At 37.5% G+C, this 16626-nt stretch overlaps 2 protein-coding genes across 5 annotated transcripts in view; one reads left to right on the top strand and one right to left on the bottom strand.

The window, feature by feature from the left end:
- cntnap2a (contactin associated protein 2a) overlaps nucleotides 1-13682 on the top strand; it is a 365138-nt gene extending 351456 nt beyond the window's left edge. For all 4 annotated transcript variants that reach the window (XM_020712697.2, XM_020712695.3, XM_011488837.4 and 1 more), the window contains 3 exons: nucleotides 5622-5900; nucleotides 11266-11337; nucleotides 11544-13682. In XM_020712697.2, coding sequence (XP_020568356.1) covers nucleotides 5622-5900; nucleotides 11266-11337; nucleotides 11544-11743 — 551 coding nt within the window. In that variant the 3' untranslated portion in view covers nucleotides 11744-13682. The remainder of the gene's footprint in view (nucleotides 1-5621; nucleotides 5901-11265; nucleotides 11338-11543) is intronic.
- Nucleotides 13683-14364: 682 nt separating this feature from the next.
- ptgdsb.1 (prostaglandin D2 synthase b, tandem duplicate 1) lies at nucleotides 14365-15875 on the bottom strand. The gene is made up of 6 exons (XM_004080993.3): nucleotides 15549-15875; nucleotides 15285-15424; nucleotides 15107-15186; nucleotides 14908-15021; nucleotides 14726-14827; nucleotides 14365-14645 (listed from the first exon to the last, which is right to left on the bottom strand). The coding sequence occupies exons 1-6, from the start codon at nucleotides 15642-15644 to the stop codon at nucleotides 14626-14628; spliced, it is 552 nt and encodes a 183-aa protein (XP_004081041.1). The 5' UTR covers nucleotides 15645-15875; the 3' UTR covers nucleotides 14365-14625.
- Between the last annotated feature and the right edge of the window lie 751 nt (nucleotides 15876-16626).

Genomic DNA, 16626 nt, shown 5'->3' on the forward strand with positions numbered 1-16626 from the left:
AGGCTTAAAATTGCATATCTTAATATTTCTTTATTCAAATCATTGTGAATCAGGAGCAGATGAAAAAATGCCATTGGAAAAAGCTTTGAACTTTAAGGAGTGTGGAGACACAGTTCCAAGTTACCCGAACAAATCAACCATTTTTTTCAGAAAAGGCCCTGCATGATCTCACTTTTGAATCGGCTGCTTTTCAACAAAACAACTAGAAAGAATATGAGTCAAGTTTGGAGAAGTTGTATTCCTCTCCCAATTTTACCTTTTAATTAAGATCATCTTAACATCACACCATGGAAAACTCAGAGAGAAATCAGTCAGTCACATTAAGTCAGAGTAAAAAAATCAGTGTTGAAGTTGGCGTCCTAAGAGAAAGTAACAGATAACTGTCGAAGAGAAGAAATTCTCTTCATTGAACATGTCAGAAAAGTTTTGGTGCTTAAAGTTGTATCTTTTAAAAGTACAGGATTGTTGGACAATTATTGTTTGAAAAGCCTAGACCAGGACTCTGCTACCCTAAAAAAGCCATTTGGTCGAGTTTCAGCTACAAAGTCCCACTTCACCATTCACAAAAATACATTTTATGTTTTTGTTGCCATGAAACCTTTCATTTATTTATAATATTTGTAATACTTTAATTGTAACAGTACAATACTTGTTTCTATGTTAAACAAATTTGACTTCAGAGAGCCGCCCATGCAAGTTCCCTTTCAAAATAAAACAAGATCCTCCTGCTGCAGCAGATTAGCTTGAATTAAAAATGGAAGAAACATGGCATTATCTATCACTGTTTTTTGTGGCCATCATCATTTGTCTCTTTTTTCTATCATGTACAAACAATTCTACACATATAAACGCAATTATAGACTTTGAGAACTCTGAACAGAAACTAAACACTGCTGGTATTGTGCAGCGGAAATTATGTGCTTTATGCTTATCAGAATAATAAACCACTCTGACAAAAGATTAAATATTTGGCCATTATTTTGTTCAGTCATCTGCTTGTTAAAAATCTAAACATAAATGGCAAAACTTAATTAAATATAACAAATTAACCAAAACTTCAAACCTATGATTTCTTCAAATTGTTAGCATTTTTTCTTTAAAGTCAAAGAGTGTGTGGCTCCGGAGCCTCAGGTTGAAGGCCCCTGAGTTCGACAAGGGCCAAGGTGAAAGCAAGTTACGCTTAGTGCTAGATATCATAGTAAAATGAGCATCTTTCTGTTTTAATACCAATTCTTTACTTTAATTTCCAAATTTCCAGTTGAAACTTGAGGTCATGAGATTAGTAGGTAATGGTAATAATCATGACATATTTTTAGTATTTCATCTACATTTTTTTTAATTGTTAAAAGTTTGTTTGTTTTTTATCATTTAAACTTATACAAGCATCTCGAGTAAATTATTTGATGGCACACTAGTGCATAAATTAATCATTTGACTGCTCTGCTTTGTTTGATTTTGGGGTGTGTTTTTTTCCTGAGCAGATCATTTTCTAAACTCAATCTTTTTTTGTTTTTTTCTATTGTGATCTCTGCAGTCACAAGACCAGATGACTCAGATTAAAGCTTTAATAAACGCTTTTGTCTGCTTCCCATCATTTGATTTCAGATTAGATTTGATCCCATCATCCCCTTTGTGATTTCACAATAAAACGCCAGATTTTCTCTTGTGAATATCTGAAAGGACGTGCTGTCATATGTGGGTATTTTTCTTTAATCCTGATCCCTGCTTCAAAAGCTCCAGGTTCCTGGTTTTGTCTCGCTGCTGTGTCAGAGTGGGGGTGGGACTGCACTGCAGAGAAAATGGGAGGAATAGAGGAAGGTTGGAGAACATAAAAAAGGGAGAGAGATGCTCGTCATTGGGATGCTGTTTCCAGAGATCCACACTGCAGAGAGGAAGGTGTGACAGAAGAGAAGAGGGAGGAGAGGAGGATTTGTCTGAAACTGTGTTTACAGAAATCAAAAAAACCTTCATGTAGGTAACTATAGTTTCATGCATGTGTGTTCATTTGTGAGTGATCTGCATTGGTGTCAAGGTTGCAGCAAGTGTGACTCACTAGTGAAAAATGCATGTTGAATTGACTCATATTTGATGCTATGCTGAGATATTTTCTGATGGGGTTGAAAGTAGAATCTGCAGAAACAAGTAAAACTGTGTTTGTGCTGAGATTTGTTTCCTTCCCTGCTGGTTTGCATCTGTTTTCTGGATTTTATCCTAGTATTGAAATAACTTTGAATGGAGATGCTGCTGCTAGTTTATATATATATATATATATATATATATATATATATATATATATATATATATATAAACAGCTATTTTTCTTCTTTTTTAACCATTAATTGTATGCATTTAACTTTATTTAATTGTCAAAGGGCTCAAAAGAGTTCCAAACTAATACAATGAAAGTAGTTTTAGTTCATGTTTAGCTTCTGCTGCACTCAACCTTTGCATTGAAGGAGGATTTTTACATCAGGAGGTTAAAACTGCTTCTCAGCTGGCAGGGCCTCCAAAGAGTCAGTATGTGTGTCTTCGCCTGGCCCCCTCCTCAGTCATTTTAACGTGTTTCTGTCTGCATGCCACAACATTGCTTTCCCTTTAGAAAAAGTGGTGTGGCTAGAATTGGATTGATATTCACTTCACACATCGCAAATGCTTCACTTTCATTACCTCAAACGACCCCCCTTTTTCCCCTCACCCCCCCCCCCCATCAACTTCCATTTGTTGCCATGGAAACTGTCTGATCTCTTCTTTTGAACATGCCCTATCCACAGACACTTCTGTCACTCCTTCCTTCCTCTTTCCCTTTCATCCGCCACTCACCTTTTCTCATGTTAGCAGGAAGAGCGGCCACACCCTCTCCCCCAGTTTCCAGTGAATGCAATCCACCCCTACACCCCTAACTGCCGGTTCTTTTCTCCTCAGCACCCCCATTTTGAATTATTCATGTGGCGTCTCTCCATCGGTGGCACATTATCTGTTCGTGCGTGCTCTGTCCAGCCTGATTACAAACGGTTTATATTAGGTTTTAAATTGAGGACGATTTTATTGTTGGAGTCAAATCTCAAATGGAAAAGTCTGGATTTTTCCAATGCACTTCAGTGCTCAGGGAGGTGGTTTTTGTGTTTGCTGTGTTTTATTGATTAGTCTAGAAATTCCACCCACTAGGGTGTGTAATAAAACAGATTATGAACCATTTGTGGTATCTGGCTGTGGTAGAGCGGGATTCCTCATTGGGTTTTATGCAGCAGTGGGCAACAAAGGTTATGACAACTCAGCAGTTTTATCAAATTGTTGTTTTTTTTTTGTCAAAACTGTGTAATTTTTCATATTTAATTTTTAGCACAGACCTCTACAGCTGTAGACTTAATCAAAGTTCCAGCATTTTTCCAACAATCTGCTATGAACTCAGCTTTGGCTGCAAAGCAGCCTGTCATATTGGAAACATGGAGCTTGTTCACGCAAAAGCCAATAAGCACGAGTTCAGGCACACAAAGGAGACACACAGCCTCATATTCTGCTCTAATAAACCTTCCACTATCAGTAATCTGTTCTCTGTGTTTGCTGTGATCCCGTCAGGCCCTTCTGTCCCTCCTTCACCGACATGTTTGGGGCTCGGCCCCTGCACACCGCTGCATGCAAGCACATTCACCCAAAGCTATTAGTCATCATCAACTTCAAACAGACACATTTTTCTACAGAACAGACAGTTTGCCCACGTACGAAGGAAATAGCAATATTGTGTGTTGAAAAATAGCTTTAGAGTTTAAATCAAGAATATTTTTTAGCAAATAAGTGGGGGGAAAATATGCTTTTATAGCCAAGCCAATAATGCAGCACTCACAAACACACTCATAGATTCATTAGTGATTAAACTAAGCAAAATGAAATAAAGAGACAGAATGTGATCATAAAGCATGTCCAGCATGCCAGACTTCTATCATCCACTATAATTTAATATGTCTGTGAATAAGCTCATGCATACACAGAGAGCAACACAAACAGAGTTCTTTTTTTCTGTTGCAAACTATTTTAGGGTGCGGTGCAGATTTAAAACCAAAAGGGTTTTGTTCACAGTGAGACTTTCAGGTTTGTGCAGCTTTTATTTTCCAATGCATTGTTTAAGTCAAGGATTCTTTCTGGAAAATATTGCAAATCTTTGAGCATTTGGGGCTTTTTCTGTGGTTGGAAAACGTCACTGGAACTCTTTTTAAAGTAGTTGTGCACAAACTGGGATTATGATTTAAGATCATTCTGTTCTAAAATTCCTGCTAATGTCTGAAAGGTCAAATATTTGTTCCCTGTTAATGCCCAAAATAATTTTTTTGCCTTTTAAACCAGCCAACTCATCCACCTGTCCTGAAGATTTGCCATTTTCCCCTGAAGTGGAAGATCAGGTTATTTAAGTGAATTTAAAAATGTCAAGTGCAACCTCCTTAACCCGATCAATTAAAGCAGAAGTTGATACAGTCATACCATTTATCAATTCTGTGATAGCTCTGTTAAGCTTTATTTGTGTTAATTATTTGTCCATATATCAGAAAAACATAGAGCCACGAGTGTTCATGACATCAAACTTTGTTATAGCATTTTGAACTTTCACAATAAAAGTGTAAATCACTAAAAGACATGCATAAATATATGTAACCCACTTCGGGCAGGATCCACACCTCTCTACCCCGAAGACTCTGCGTTGTGTTATGTGTTGTTGATTAGGGGTACCCAGTGAGGCAGGAATCGGACACACGGTGATCAAGGTTGTGGCTCAGACCGCACCGTTTATTTGGTGTTGATGCTGGCAATTCCACCTTCCAAACCATAAATGAACACTGTCTCTCAGTTAAGGTCACTCACAAAACCGTAGATGCAAATTTAAAATAAGGCATTAAAAAGAACTAAAAAAGAGCTAAGTGGTGTGTTTCATTAGCTGCTAAGCATAGAAATAAAGTGCATAGATAACTACATAGCAAACAATAAAAAGCTGACAAGCTCATATTAAACAATGAAATAAACTCCAATATAACCTTTTCAGGTGGCAACTGAATATCTCAACACAAATATCTTTTTGCATAAACCTCATGACAATTGCTTACGGTCAACTAGGATGCAGAGGGTGCAATCTACAGTGCTTACCCTCCAAACCATAAATGAACACTGAGTGAATTCGCACCACAGAGTAATACAGACGTCCAAATACGGTGTCCCGTGAGGGATAAAATAGAAAACAACCCAGAGAGCTCATCCAGCACTCATTTAGGCTACTGCTTTACATATACTATTGCTGATTATTATGAATGTATATCAATAGTTGGGTTTTTTGCTCATAAATATCATATATTTTGTGTGGATTAGATTTAATATTTTTTGTTTATTTATATTAAGAGACTGTGCATCAAATAATAAAATAAATGTTTGTATCTTTGACTTTAAAACCTTATTTTTTATTTTCTGTATGTTTCAATTTCTTATTTTCTTTGCATTAAAATAAATTAAGATTTTAACTTATTCCCTTCAATCTAAAAATTATAAACTGACCAAACAGCAGAATCTGATGTAATTTTGTGGCTTTTGATTTGTAATTTAATTTGTTTAACTTTTATTTTTTTAATTTTATGTCTCCTCAGAAACTGGATTTGTAGATCCAGTCATCATCGAGCGTTACAACACTCCGGGTTTTATCGGGTGTTTGTCGCGGGTGCAGTTCAACAGAGCAGCCCCTCTCAAGTCTGCACTGAGAGCAGCAACCCAGGCCGCTGCAACAGCCGGTCAACAAGACACGCAATCAGCAGCCCCCTTCTCTGTGTCCTACCAGGGCAAACTGGTGGAGTCCAACTGTGGGGCATCACCTCTCACCATCCCACCAATGTCTGCTGCAACAGATCCCTGGCATCTGGACAACACAGGTGAGAGCTTGCACCATCGTCTACCTCACTGCTCACCCACTGTGTAAGAAAAAACAAAAATCCCCATAGTGAAATGACGTTTATGCTGTGACCCTTTTAGTCCATGTTATCCATTACTACACAATGGCTGAAAGAATAAAAAGAAAAAAAAGATCCAATTGTTATTTCTAAACTATGCCATGACATTAAACCATAAACATTTTATTCATAATTGTGCAGGAAAATATGCACTAACTTACGTTAAATGTATATAGGGTTTTTAAAACCATTTTTATCTCTGTAACAATTGTATTTTTATAGGGAACCTCATGCTTTCACTATTTGATTTTATTTTCTGCAATTGTTGAAAGTCAATCTCAAAAGTTTTTGTACTGTCGTTTCAGTTTGCTTTTAAATAAATGTTTATATTTATACAAGGATTATATTTATGTATTATATTTATATGAATATAGTGGCTAAAACTGTTGACTTGTTGTACAACAGTTAGATTTTTTTTTTACTTTTTGAGGAATTGTGTTTATTTTCAAAGAAAAAACCTGGGAACCCATTGAAATTCAAAATGCAGAAATCTCTACATTAGATAAAAAGACAGAACAAAAATAAAACACCCTCAGTCTATTTACGGTAAGTAAACTATCTGTATATCTGGACAAAACGGAAATTTTAGTTATCGGCCCTGAAGCCAAGAGGGAGAAACAGTTTCTGAAGCTACAGGAACTTTCATTAAGTCATTCAGAAACAGTCAGAAACCTGGGTGTTATCTTCGACTCTAAGCTAACTTTTATCCCCCATATAAAACAGGTGGTTAAAACTGGTTTTTATCATCTCAAAAATCTGGCTAGGGTCCGCCCACTACTCTCTCTTGCTAATATGGAGATGCTAATGCATGCTTTTATCATGAGTAAAGTTGATTACTGTAACGCCCTGCTTTCTGGTCTTCCAAAAACCAACATTAGGAACCTTCAGCTTCTCCAGAACTCTGCTGCACGAGTTCTTACAAAGACCAGGAGGCGAGCTCACATCACCCCAATTTTGAAATCCCTGCATTGGCTCCCCATATGCTTCAGGATTGATTTTAAGATACTTTTAACAGTTTTTAAATGTCTTAACGGTCTTGCGCCTTCTTATTTATCAGATATTTTAGTAAGATATGAACCCTCGCGGACCCTGAGATCCTCTGGCACTGGTCTGTTAACCATTCCAACTGTAAAAACTGAAACCTATGGAGAAGCTGCATTTCAGCACTATGGTCCCCGTTTATGGAACAGTCTGCCGGAGGACCTGAGAGCCGCAGAGAACATTAATGCTTTTAAGAAAAGGCTCAAGACCCATCTTTTTAACCTGGCTTTTAGCTAATTTTTTACTACTTTTATGTATTTATTCAGTTATTTATTTATATGTACTTTTTATTTTATTTATCTATCCATTTTATCTTGTTTTATGAACTTGAATCTGATTTTAACGCGTTATTTTAATTTACCTTATTTTAATGTTTTATTGTTTTTATCAATATGTTTACTTGTTTATTCTCATTTTTATTTCCGGTGCTTCCTCAGCTGGAGCCCCTCCCTCTGGGTCGGCTGCTGTTCAGCCACTGCGGCTCTAGATGGGGACCTGCATCACCACTTAGCTGTGGTGGAGCGGTCCCCGCCTGTGAAGCTGCATTTGGCTGTCTATGCGGCTGTTCACGGAGGGGGAGGTTCCAATTATTAGCGTTTCCAGCATCCTGTTTTTGTGCTCAGCCTATTTCTCATTGTCCTTTGCCATCACTTAGGGGGTGGGAGGTGTGAAAGGAGTGGGGGGTTAGGTACGGGGAGGGGGGCCCTATTTATTTATTTATTTTTATTTTATTTATTTTTAAATGGTCAATGCTTGTTTTTATATTTTGTTGTGTTTTAATGTAAAGCACTTTGTGTTATATTTATATATGAAAAGTGCTTTATAAATAAAGTTTGATTTGATTTGATTTGATATATGTAGTCTACATTGAAAGTGTAGACTTCTTTGAGTTTACTTTTTATTTACTATACATATAAGCTATTGTAAATTTAAAATGTTCCAATTTGGTCTGAAGAAGTATTCAGTTAGTATACTTCCTACACTACACATACTTCTGTAATATATATTATATAACCTTTATAATATACTTATGCTGTATGCTTCATAAACAAAACTTCAAGGGTACTACTTTTTGCTAAGAGCAACATTAGTTTGTCATTTACCAAAATGAAATATTTCAACTGAGTTTCACCTCTTTCATTATTTATCTATTACTTTCATTTAGTGAATGTTTAGTCAAATCAATCAGAGCGTTCATCACCTGTCGTTGTCAGATGACTGATGGATTTTTGTTTTCCTCTGCTTCTCTTTATTGATAGTGTACCGGTGTAATTAAATGCAGGCAGCTGACAGACCATTAACGAGTCTGAGTGCACCAAATGTTCTATGTCTTCTTGTTTCTGAAAAAAGGAATTATCTGAGATCAAAACAACACTTTCCTTTTTTTTAATCTCAATCTTTTATTTTATGACTGAAAGGAATCATCTATGCTTCAAAAGCAGTGAAATCAGAGGAATTTTTCAGATGAAATAAGCATAAAACAGAAAACATTTCTGTTTTTTATATCATAATTTTTCAAAAGTAGTTGTGCTTTTATGATAGTGATCTTTTTATGCAAAAATGTGGATGAAACCAAGAGCTGTAAACTCCCGTTGATGTTTTCAATTTTATCTTAAAGGGGTTCATTTTGGTTCACCCTGCAGATCAATCACCGGTGTGATATTAAAATTCACATGTATGCAGATGATTCCGTTATTTACATACATGGAGAGAACACTAAAGAAAAGGCTACCAGAAGATCCCTTTCAATAGACAAAACGGCTTTAAAGTTGTCTTGTTAGACATCAAATATTGGGGATAATAAATCTCTTAGTTTTTCTCAAACAAACCATGACATGAATGTCAATGTTTTTATGAGAATAATATTATAATACAAACATGTGTTTCTTTTTTTTAAATGAGGAATACAACGGCATTTCTACTATATATGAAAAAGTTTGTTTTTTTATCTTTTGGAAAAAAAAGTCAGTATTCACAGATCACTGTGAATTATTCAAAACCAAAGCAGCATATGACCAACTGGTTTCTCAAATCAATGAAAGAGTTGAAGAAACTTCTATAAGAACTAAAAATCTACAAATATTTTGAGTATTTATCACAGAAATGTCTTTAAAAATACAGATTCCAGCATTACCCGTGAGGAATTGTCCTATTAATGCAATCTTTTAAACTTTTTCTGGTTTAATTTACTTTAAATATGCAATGCATTTCCGCTGTACAGGTGTTTTGTACTGTTTTATGTGATGGACTTTTAATGGAATTTAGCTCAAAGCTATGATCTGGAGTAAAGCATGTTTTCCTCTGATTGGTGCTGATTTGCATCTTTTTTTAAGTCAAAGTTAAAGTCTTTGCATTTAAGTTAATGCCAAGTCAAGCTTTATGTCTTTAGCTGTAGTTTCAAGTCAGTACTGTGACTATTTTACTGGCATTACTAAAACAAACAGGCATTTCTCTATTCTCAAAAATAAATTGAATCTGACAAAAGTAACATTATTTTAAAAATTCTACGAAGTTTATCTAATGAAGGTCAGGCATCTCTTTTCAACCATACTTAAACAGAATTATTTACAAAAATAAAATCATGAAACAGGCCTGGACAAAAATGATGGTACCTCTAGAAAAGACTGAAAATAATGTGAGCAAAGGGATATGTTAATCCAAGATGTGTTCACTAATTAGCATCATAGGTGTCTACAATCAGTAATCAGTCAGTGGGCCTATGAAGGGCTACAGGCAGCAACTGTGCTGTTTGGTGTCATGGTGTGTACCACAGTCAATATGGACCAGAGGAAGCAAAGGGAAATGTTGTCTCATCATGACATTAGAAAGAAAATTATAGACAAGCATGTTAAAGGAAAAGGCTATAAGATCATCCCCAAGCAGCTTGTTGTTCCTGTGACTACAGTTGCGCATATTATTTAGAAATTTAATATCCATGAGACTGTAGTCCATCTCCCTGGTCGGGGACGCAAGGGGAGAATTTATGAAAAATCAAAGAAGGATCACAACAAAAGAGCCCAGAAAAACCTCTAAGATTAACTTTTAAGGTCTAGGGCCATCGGTGTCAGATTGCACCATCCATCATTTGACCCAAAGTTTACTTGATGGAAGACAACCAAGTAGGACACGATTGTTGAAAACAAATCATAAAAAAGCCAGACTGGAATTTGCCAAACTACATGTTGACAAGCCACAAAGCTACTGGAAGAATGTCCTGTAGAAAGATGAGACAAAAATTGAGCTTTTTGGAAAGTCACATCAGCTCTATGTCCAGACAGAATAATGAAGCGTATCGAGAAAAGAACACGGTCCCTACCGAGGAGGTTCTGTTATGTTCTGGGGCTGCTTTGCTGCATCTGGCACAGGGTGTCTTGAATCTGTGCAGGGTACAATGAAATCCCAAGACAATCAAGAGATTCTAGAGAGAAAAGAGCTGGCCTGCGTCAGAAAACTGCATCTCAGTTGCCGGTCATGGGTCTTGCAACAGGACAACGACCCAAAACACACAGCTAAAAACATCCATGGATGGCTCAGAGGAAAACATTCGACTATTCTAAAGTGGCCTTCTATGAGCCCTGAACTGAATCCCATTGAGCATCTTCAGAAGAACCTGAAACATGACATCTGGAAAATCCTTCAAACCTGAGAAAACTGGAGCAGTTTGCTCATGAGGAGTGGGCCAAAATACCTGTCAACAGGTGCAGAAGTCCCATTACAGTTATAGGAAATCTTTGATTGCAGTGATTGCCTCAAAAGGTTGTGCAACAAAGTATTAAGTTAAAGGTATTATCATTTTTGTCCAGGCGTGCTTCGTGATTTTATTTTTGTAAATAATTCTGTTGAAGAATGGTTGAAAAGCAATGTCTGACTGTCATTGGTTCAATTTCATTACATTTTAATGTATTATTACTTTTGTCAGCTTCAACTTATTTCTGTGATCCTTGTGAGCTTTTGTTTCATTTACAGACGGGTACCAACAGTTTTATCCACATGTGTAGGATTTACCAAATAAAAACAATTCATTAGTTCTTGAGGTCGGAGTCTCAAGTCAAGTCTCAAGTATCTGCATTTAAGAATTTCGTGGAACTCAAGTCTAAGTCCCTTTCCTCCTTTCAGTAGATTTCATCAATAAATGATCATGTATATGGAAATGCTCTGAAAATGTATGTCTAAATGAAACTTTTTTGAGGTATTTTTTCTTGTTTTTATTTTACGAAAATTGAAATGTTGTCTGGCTTTCTTGTAGATGCCCTGTTTCCCTTTAACGAAGAAAGAGTCATTCCTGATGGAGTCAACAGAGACTCTGCCATCATTGGAGGTATCAAATACTGTTGTGTTGTTGTTTACCGCATGGGGCTTAATAGCCAACATAACACGGGGAACTTTTATTTTGATTTTGTAACATAACTGATGAAAACTACACTTTCAAACTGATAGAGGTACTATTTCTATGACAATACTGAGAGGCAGGGTTTAGTAAAGGCAGTAAAAACCCTAACATATTTTGTCCGTCGTGTGCTGCAGGAATAATTGCAGTAGTGATCTTCACCATCTTGTGCACGCTGGTGTTCCTGATCCGCTACATGTTCCGCCACAAAGGCACCTACCACACCAACGAGGCCAAGGGCAGCGGGGAGTCCGCCGCAGAATCGGCCGACACGGCCATCATCGGTACCGACAACCCGGAAACCATCGACGAATCAAAAAAGGAGTGGTTCATCTAACGAGCAGTGATGGGACTCTGCAGAGAGGAAGCTGCTTAGCTCGTCAGACATGGAGGGGGTTCAATCAAGAGACCGCTCACTGGAAAGAAAGATCGCCGGCTTTTCAGTAGGACTCCCAGAAGCAATGAAAAGTTGGAAACTCGTGTACGGATTTTTTTTGTTTTGTTTTGTTTTTTATATTCAGAATAATAGAAAAAAAAGGGGGACACTTATTCAATAAAGCACAGCTGTTAGTGACTCGTATACACTAACCAGCTTGTCCTTCTTTGTATCGTGCTTGGGAGTTTTCAGGAGTCCTTTGAATACTGTACATGACAAAAATATTACACTTGCTGGTTGGTGTGATAGCAAAGATTTATTGCCAGTCCCTAATGCATTTTGATTTTCTATTTTAACAAAAATATTATATAAAATGATCAAATCTACAAGCCAAACTTCTTTTTTCAAGCTACAGTTGCACCATTTGTCAACATTCATATTCATACCACTTATACTGTGGTGATGCAGAAATGACTGTTGATGCCAAAAGTTTATTTGTATATATTTAATATTTTGTGTTGCTGGGTTTTTTTCTTTAAAGATTTATTTAGAGTCCAAACACCTATAAGAAATGTCATATGTTTATTGCAGCTGTCTATTATAGTATTAATTTGTGATATGCAGAGTTTTATGTTTAGATCTCCTGACAGTGGGTTATATAGGAGATTCTCTCCACGCAGACAGGGAGGAGTTTCTCAAAGAATGATGGGAAACTGTGACACTTTGGGGTCATTTTTGCTCATCGCCATGGCAGCTGTTTTCATTCTCTTTATTTTTAACGGGAAAAAAAGGCGAGAATCTTTATTTATTGTTTCTTTGCCAAACACAGAAGTCTTACGACCGATTTTTGAATATTTCATGTTTGGTTTTTGTGCTGTTTGCGGACAGACATGTCTATGGTATACATCAGTGTGTGTATGTCAAATTTGGGTGAAAAGCAAAGGCCAGAGGAACGTCATATGGGTGATGCTCTTGCTTCAATGCATTGGAGGCCCTGAAGCAGCATGAATCTAAAAAATAATCTGTGAACATCCTAACCGTCCCAGGGACAAGGTGAAAGTAATTGGCTTAAAAGTCCACAGTGCCTTTAGGATCATGTCTCCTTTCCCCACACTGCTTAACTGAAACTTGACTGCTGCTGCTTCATGAAGTCCTTTCAGGTGTTCTCTTGCTGCCTGACTAACACGGTGCTGTTTTCCTTGAATGCCAATCCAAACTTGACTTAACAATTCAGAATGATCTGTTTTGGGGAGGGAAAGCAGCAGACGGCCCTCGAACCACAGAACAGACTGGGGGTTGAAGGTGGCGGGCGGATGTGGTTTTGTAAGAGCTGAGCCTCACAACAAGCAGGATGTTTCCTCCTACCCTCTGTGACGCACACACACAGATGCAAACACTCATGTTTTATCCAGCATGACTCAACATCTCTTGGTCCATTTCAAGAGAGACGTGTCCACATCATTCTATTTCTGCTCCACTGTTGCACTGCTGTCCTGCATAAACAGCCATATTCCAACGAAACCATGCTTCTCCTTATGTTTACATTGTGTTACACTTCAAACAAGCTGCCAATTATACTTTTTGTGGTGACTTTTCTATATCAGTTTAGTCAAACAGCCCCCCAATTTAACATGAGGAGATTCCGTCCATTGTTATCATCGCCAGTCATATCAGAGATGTTGGGGCGGCTGATGAGTTCAGCCTGCCCTCTACTGAGGCCTCAAAGACCATTCACCCTGTCTAGAATCAGACCCATTTAGACCAACATGTTAGCCTGATTTCTTTTTTTACATATATATCTATCTGGGCTCATAAACAGGTATTGATAGAAATTGTTTATCTGCAATGACCATAACCCCTTTTTGTTCCTGAGTTCAATAAAGAGTGTTTGATCTATAAAGTTTGTCTTTTGAACACATTACTTCCATCATCATGTACAGTTTACAAAATTAGGTATCTAAAAAAGGGTCAATCCAGATGTAGATAATATTAAGTGGTCAAACTGACTTTACACTATAGACAATGTCATTTTTCTTAATCTTCCATCTTTTAGCATAACTCACAAAGAAAGTCCATATTAAATCAATTTGATTCATAATTAAAAGGAATTTTTTTTTTAATTCACGTGGGTTTTTCATAGACTGCCCTCTTGTGGCCATAAAATGTAGGACACCTAAATACATTTTAGCCAAGTAACAAAATTGATAATCAAATATACTAAAACAACACACAACTCAGCAGTGTCTCTATTTTTGAAAAAAAAAATAAACTAAAAAAGTAATCTCTTAAAAAGTAGTCTCCTAGATCTTGGGCGTGAAAAGAGAAGATTTATTTTTTGCTTTTTAAAAAGCTTACAGTTCTTTTTTTTTTTTTTTTTGATCCACTGATTTTATAAAAAAATTTTAAAACCTTTATTTACCCAGGAATTGTCCCATTGAGATTAAGAATCTCTTCTTCAAGGGAGTCCTGGCTGATGGGATTAAATATCTCGATTTATAGAAAAAATTGCTTTTGAAAATGTCCACTTCCTCTTTAAGATTGTATATTTCTTGGTAAATAAGGTTACAGCACACTCAAAAACATTGTTTTAATCATTTAATTTATAGTTTTTGATGATTTTATAAAAGGAGAAACACTCTACAAAGAATTTCAGCAGTTACAAAAAGACCTTCTTTTCTGTTTACTGGTTTGAGTTTATTTTGCATGATTCTATTGAGCTGAGGAGAAAAGCAAATCTCTGAGTCTTTGGTTTGCAGAAGTGATCATAGTTTGTGAGGAGCTTGGTGAAGCAGCAAACACCACAGTGAGGGGACTTCTCTGGAGAGCAGAACGCGTGCCATCCTCTAGGCTTCAGGGCATTCCTCTGTAAAGGCAAAAAGAAGAAGATGAATTAAAACAAAAATACCAGAAGACCAAAGCCTAAATGAGTGCGTGAAAACATACCATTCTTTGGGAGGATAGCGATGTTGTCAGCCAAGATCCCAGTGTCCAGAGAGAACTGAGTGAACTTTTGCTGCAGGACTTCACTGACCTCAGGAGTGCGACCTGCAGACAACGATCAGCTCTCAGCATTATTTACAAACTATTTTTCTAAAAAACATATGTATATCATTTTAGGAACTTACTGTAAAGCTTGTTGAGAATCTCAGATGTCCCCTCCTTCGTCTTGATGGTGTGAATCACAGCGTAGTCATCATACACAACATCCACAAAACGCATGTCGTTGTCATTGTTCCAAGCTGAAAAAAATAAAAAATAAAGGTGCAAACATACATTTAATTTCCTGTTTCCCCTTTCCTGCATGCTTTTGCGGTTCACACTCACCCTGGCTGTGGAAGGTGAAGCGTCCGGGAGTGTCGGTTTTCTTGGCCAGGTGGGTCATTCTCCAGCAGGTCCCATCAGCACTGAGCAAACACACAAAGAAGGGGAAAAAAAAGTGTTCAGACTCAAGTGTCACTTCTCTATAAGGGAAGCACTGCAGTATTAGATATTGGCATCTTACTTCAGATTGGCGTAAGACATATCCAGGTCTCCTCCTTCAGTTGGCACAAGCATAGAAGTTCCCATCTTCATAGAGTCTTTGTGATTGACAAACCACTGAGCGTTGGTGGCAAATCCAGTCATGAACCACTTCCCTGCAATCTGAGAAGACAACAGAGCATAGCTGAGAACGATTTTCAGATCCTCACCTCTGACCACATTGGAGTACTAAGAAGCAATATAAAGGAATTCATTTCTAATTCTATTTTTTTTTTAGGTCTCTTACCTTCTCCAGACTGAAATCACTAACAGGCATGACTTCTGCACATGCAGCCAGAGTGCATGCCAGCGCAGCCAAAACTTGCAGCAGTGTGTTCCTCATGGCTTCAATTGTGTCGTCTTCGCCAACACAATCGGGAGTGTCAAAGCAAAGTAAGGGGGTCCAGCAAGCGGAGTCCTCTTATATCTTTCGGATTCCTCCTCCTCCTGTCTCCTCCTCTGTTTTCTGGTCCATTCAAAACCCGCGGATCTTTCCCAAAGGAATGCAAATCACTTCTCTTACACAACTGGCACGTGTGGATGGAGAAGGGAAAGGTGAGGGGCGAAGAATGGACTTCTTTCAGGTCCCCCCTCCCCTTTCTAAACTCTTTTTATTACAGAAACCGAGGGATGATTGAATTTTCATGACAGCTGTTTGGCAAAAGCTCACAAGTTCTGCACAAAGTACAACAAAAAAAAGTATCTGCTCGACTTTTTTAAAAATGTTCACCTTTACTCAAAATCCCAGTGACTTTATGAACTGCATGCACACACAAAAAACTCCCAGGATGGAACAATTCTTTCCTGTAAAAGTCATCTGAAGCAACAGGACTTTTACAAATATTTGTTTATTTGCGGAAACTAACTTTTAGAAATATTTGTTTATTTGCCGAAACTAATCGATCGTGACTCAATTGTTCATTTTGGTCAATGTTCTGAATCTGAGCACTCTTTGTGAGAAGGCAAGACACGCTCTGACTTGCAATAAGCAGGTTATGCAACACATGCACGCACGCGCACACACACACACACACACACACTCCAAGAAGGGCGAGGTGGAGTCAGAAAGAGCCGGGGGTAGATTTGGTAACTTCATTTTATAACAAATTCTTTGAAAGCATGTTCACATCTGGGGTTTATTATCTGCAGCCCCAACACCACATCATTTTTTATATAACCAAACTAACTGCAAAATGAGCTTATATGTGAATTATTTACATCTTGTTCATGTCAATTCACACAATTTGATAGATTTCTTCATGTACTTTGAGACAGACTGGCAACCGGTCCTGGGTGTACCCCACCAACACTAGGGTCCGGCAACC

This window comes from Oryzias latipes, chromosome 20, assembly GCF_053564925.1.
Source record: "Oryzias latipes strain Hd-rR chromosome 20, Olatipes_Hd-rR_3.1".
Lineage (NCBI taxonomy): Eukaryota > Metazoa > Chordata > Actinopteri > Beloniformes > Adrianichthyidae > Oryzias > Oryzias latipes.

What these genes read in the sequence shown, in the direction of transcription:
- ptgdsb.1 (XM_004080993.3), bottom strand. Translation starts at nt 15,644, where the DNA reads ATGAGGAACACACTGCTGCAAGTTTTGGCTGCGCTGGCATGCACTCTG. An exon ending in ATGTCTTACGCCAATCTGAA is followed by an intron (nt 15,187 to 15,284) that starts GTAAGATGCCAA and finishes GTGTTTGCTCAG; the next exon opens with TGCTGATGGGACCTGCTGGA. An exon ending in CGCTATCCTCCCAAAGAATG is followed by an intron (nt 14,646 to 14,725) that starts GTATGTTTTCAC and finishes TTGCCTTTACAG; the next exon opens with AGGAATGCCCTGAAGCCTAG.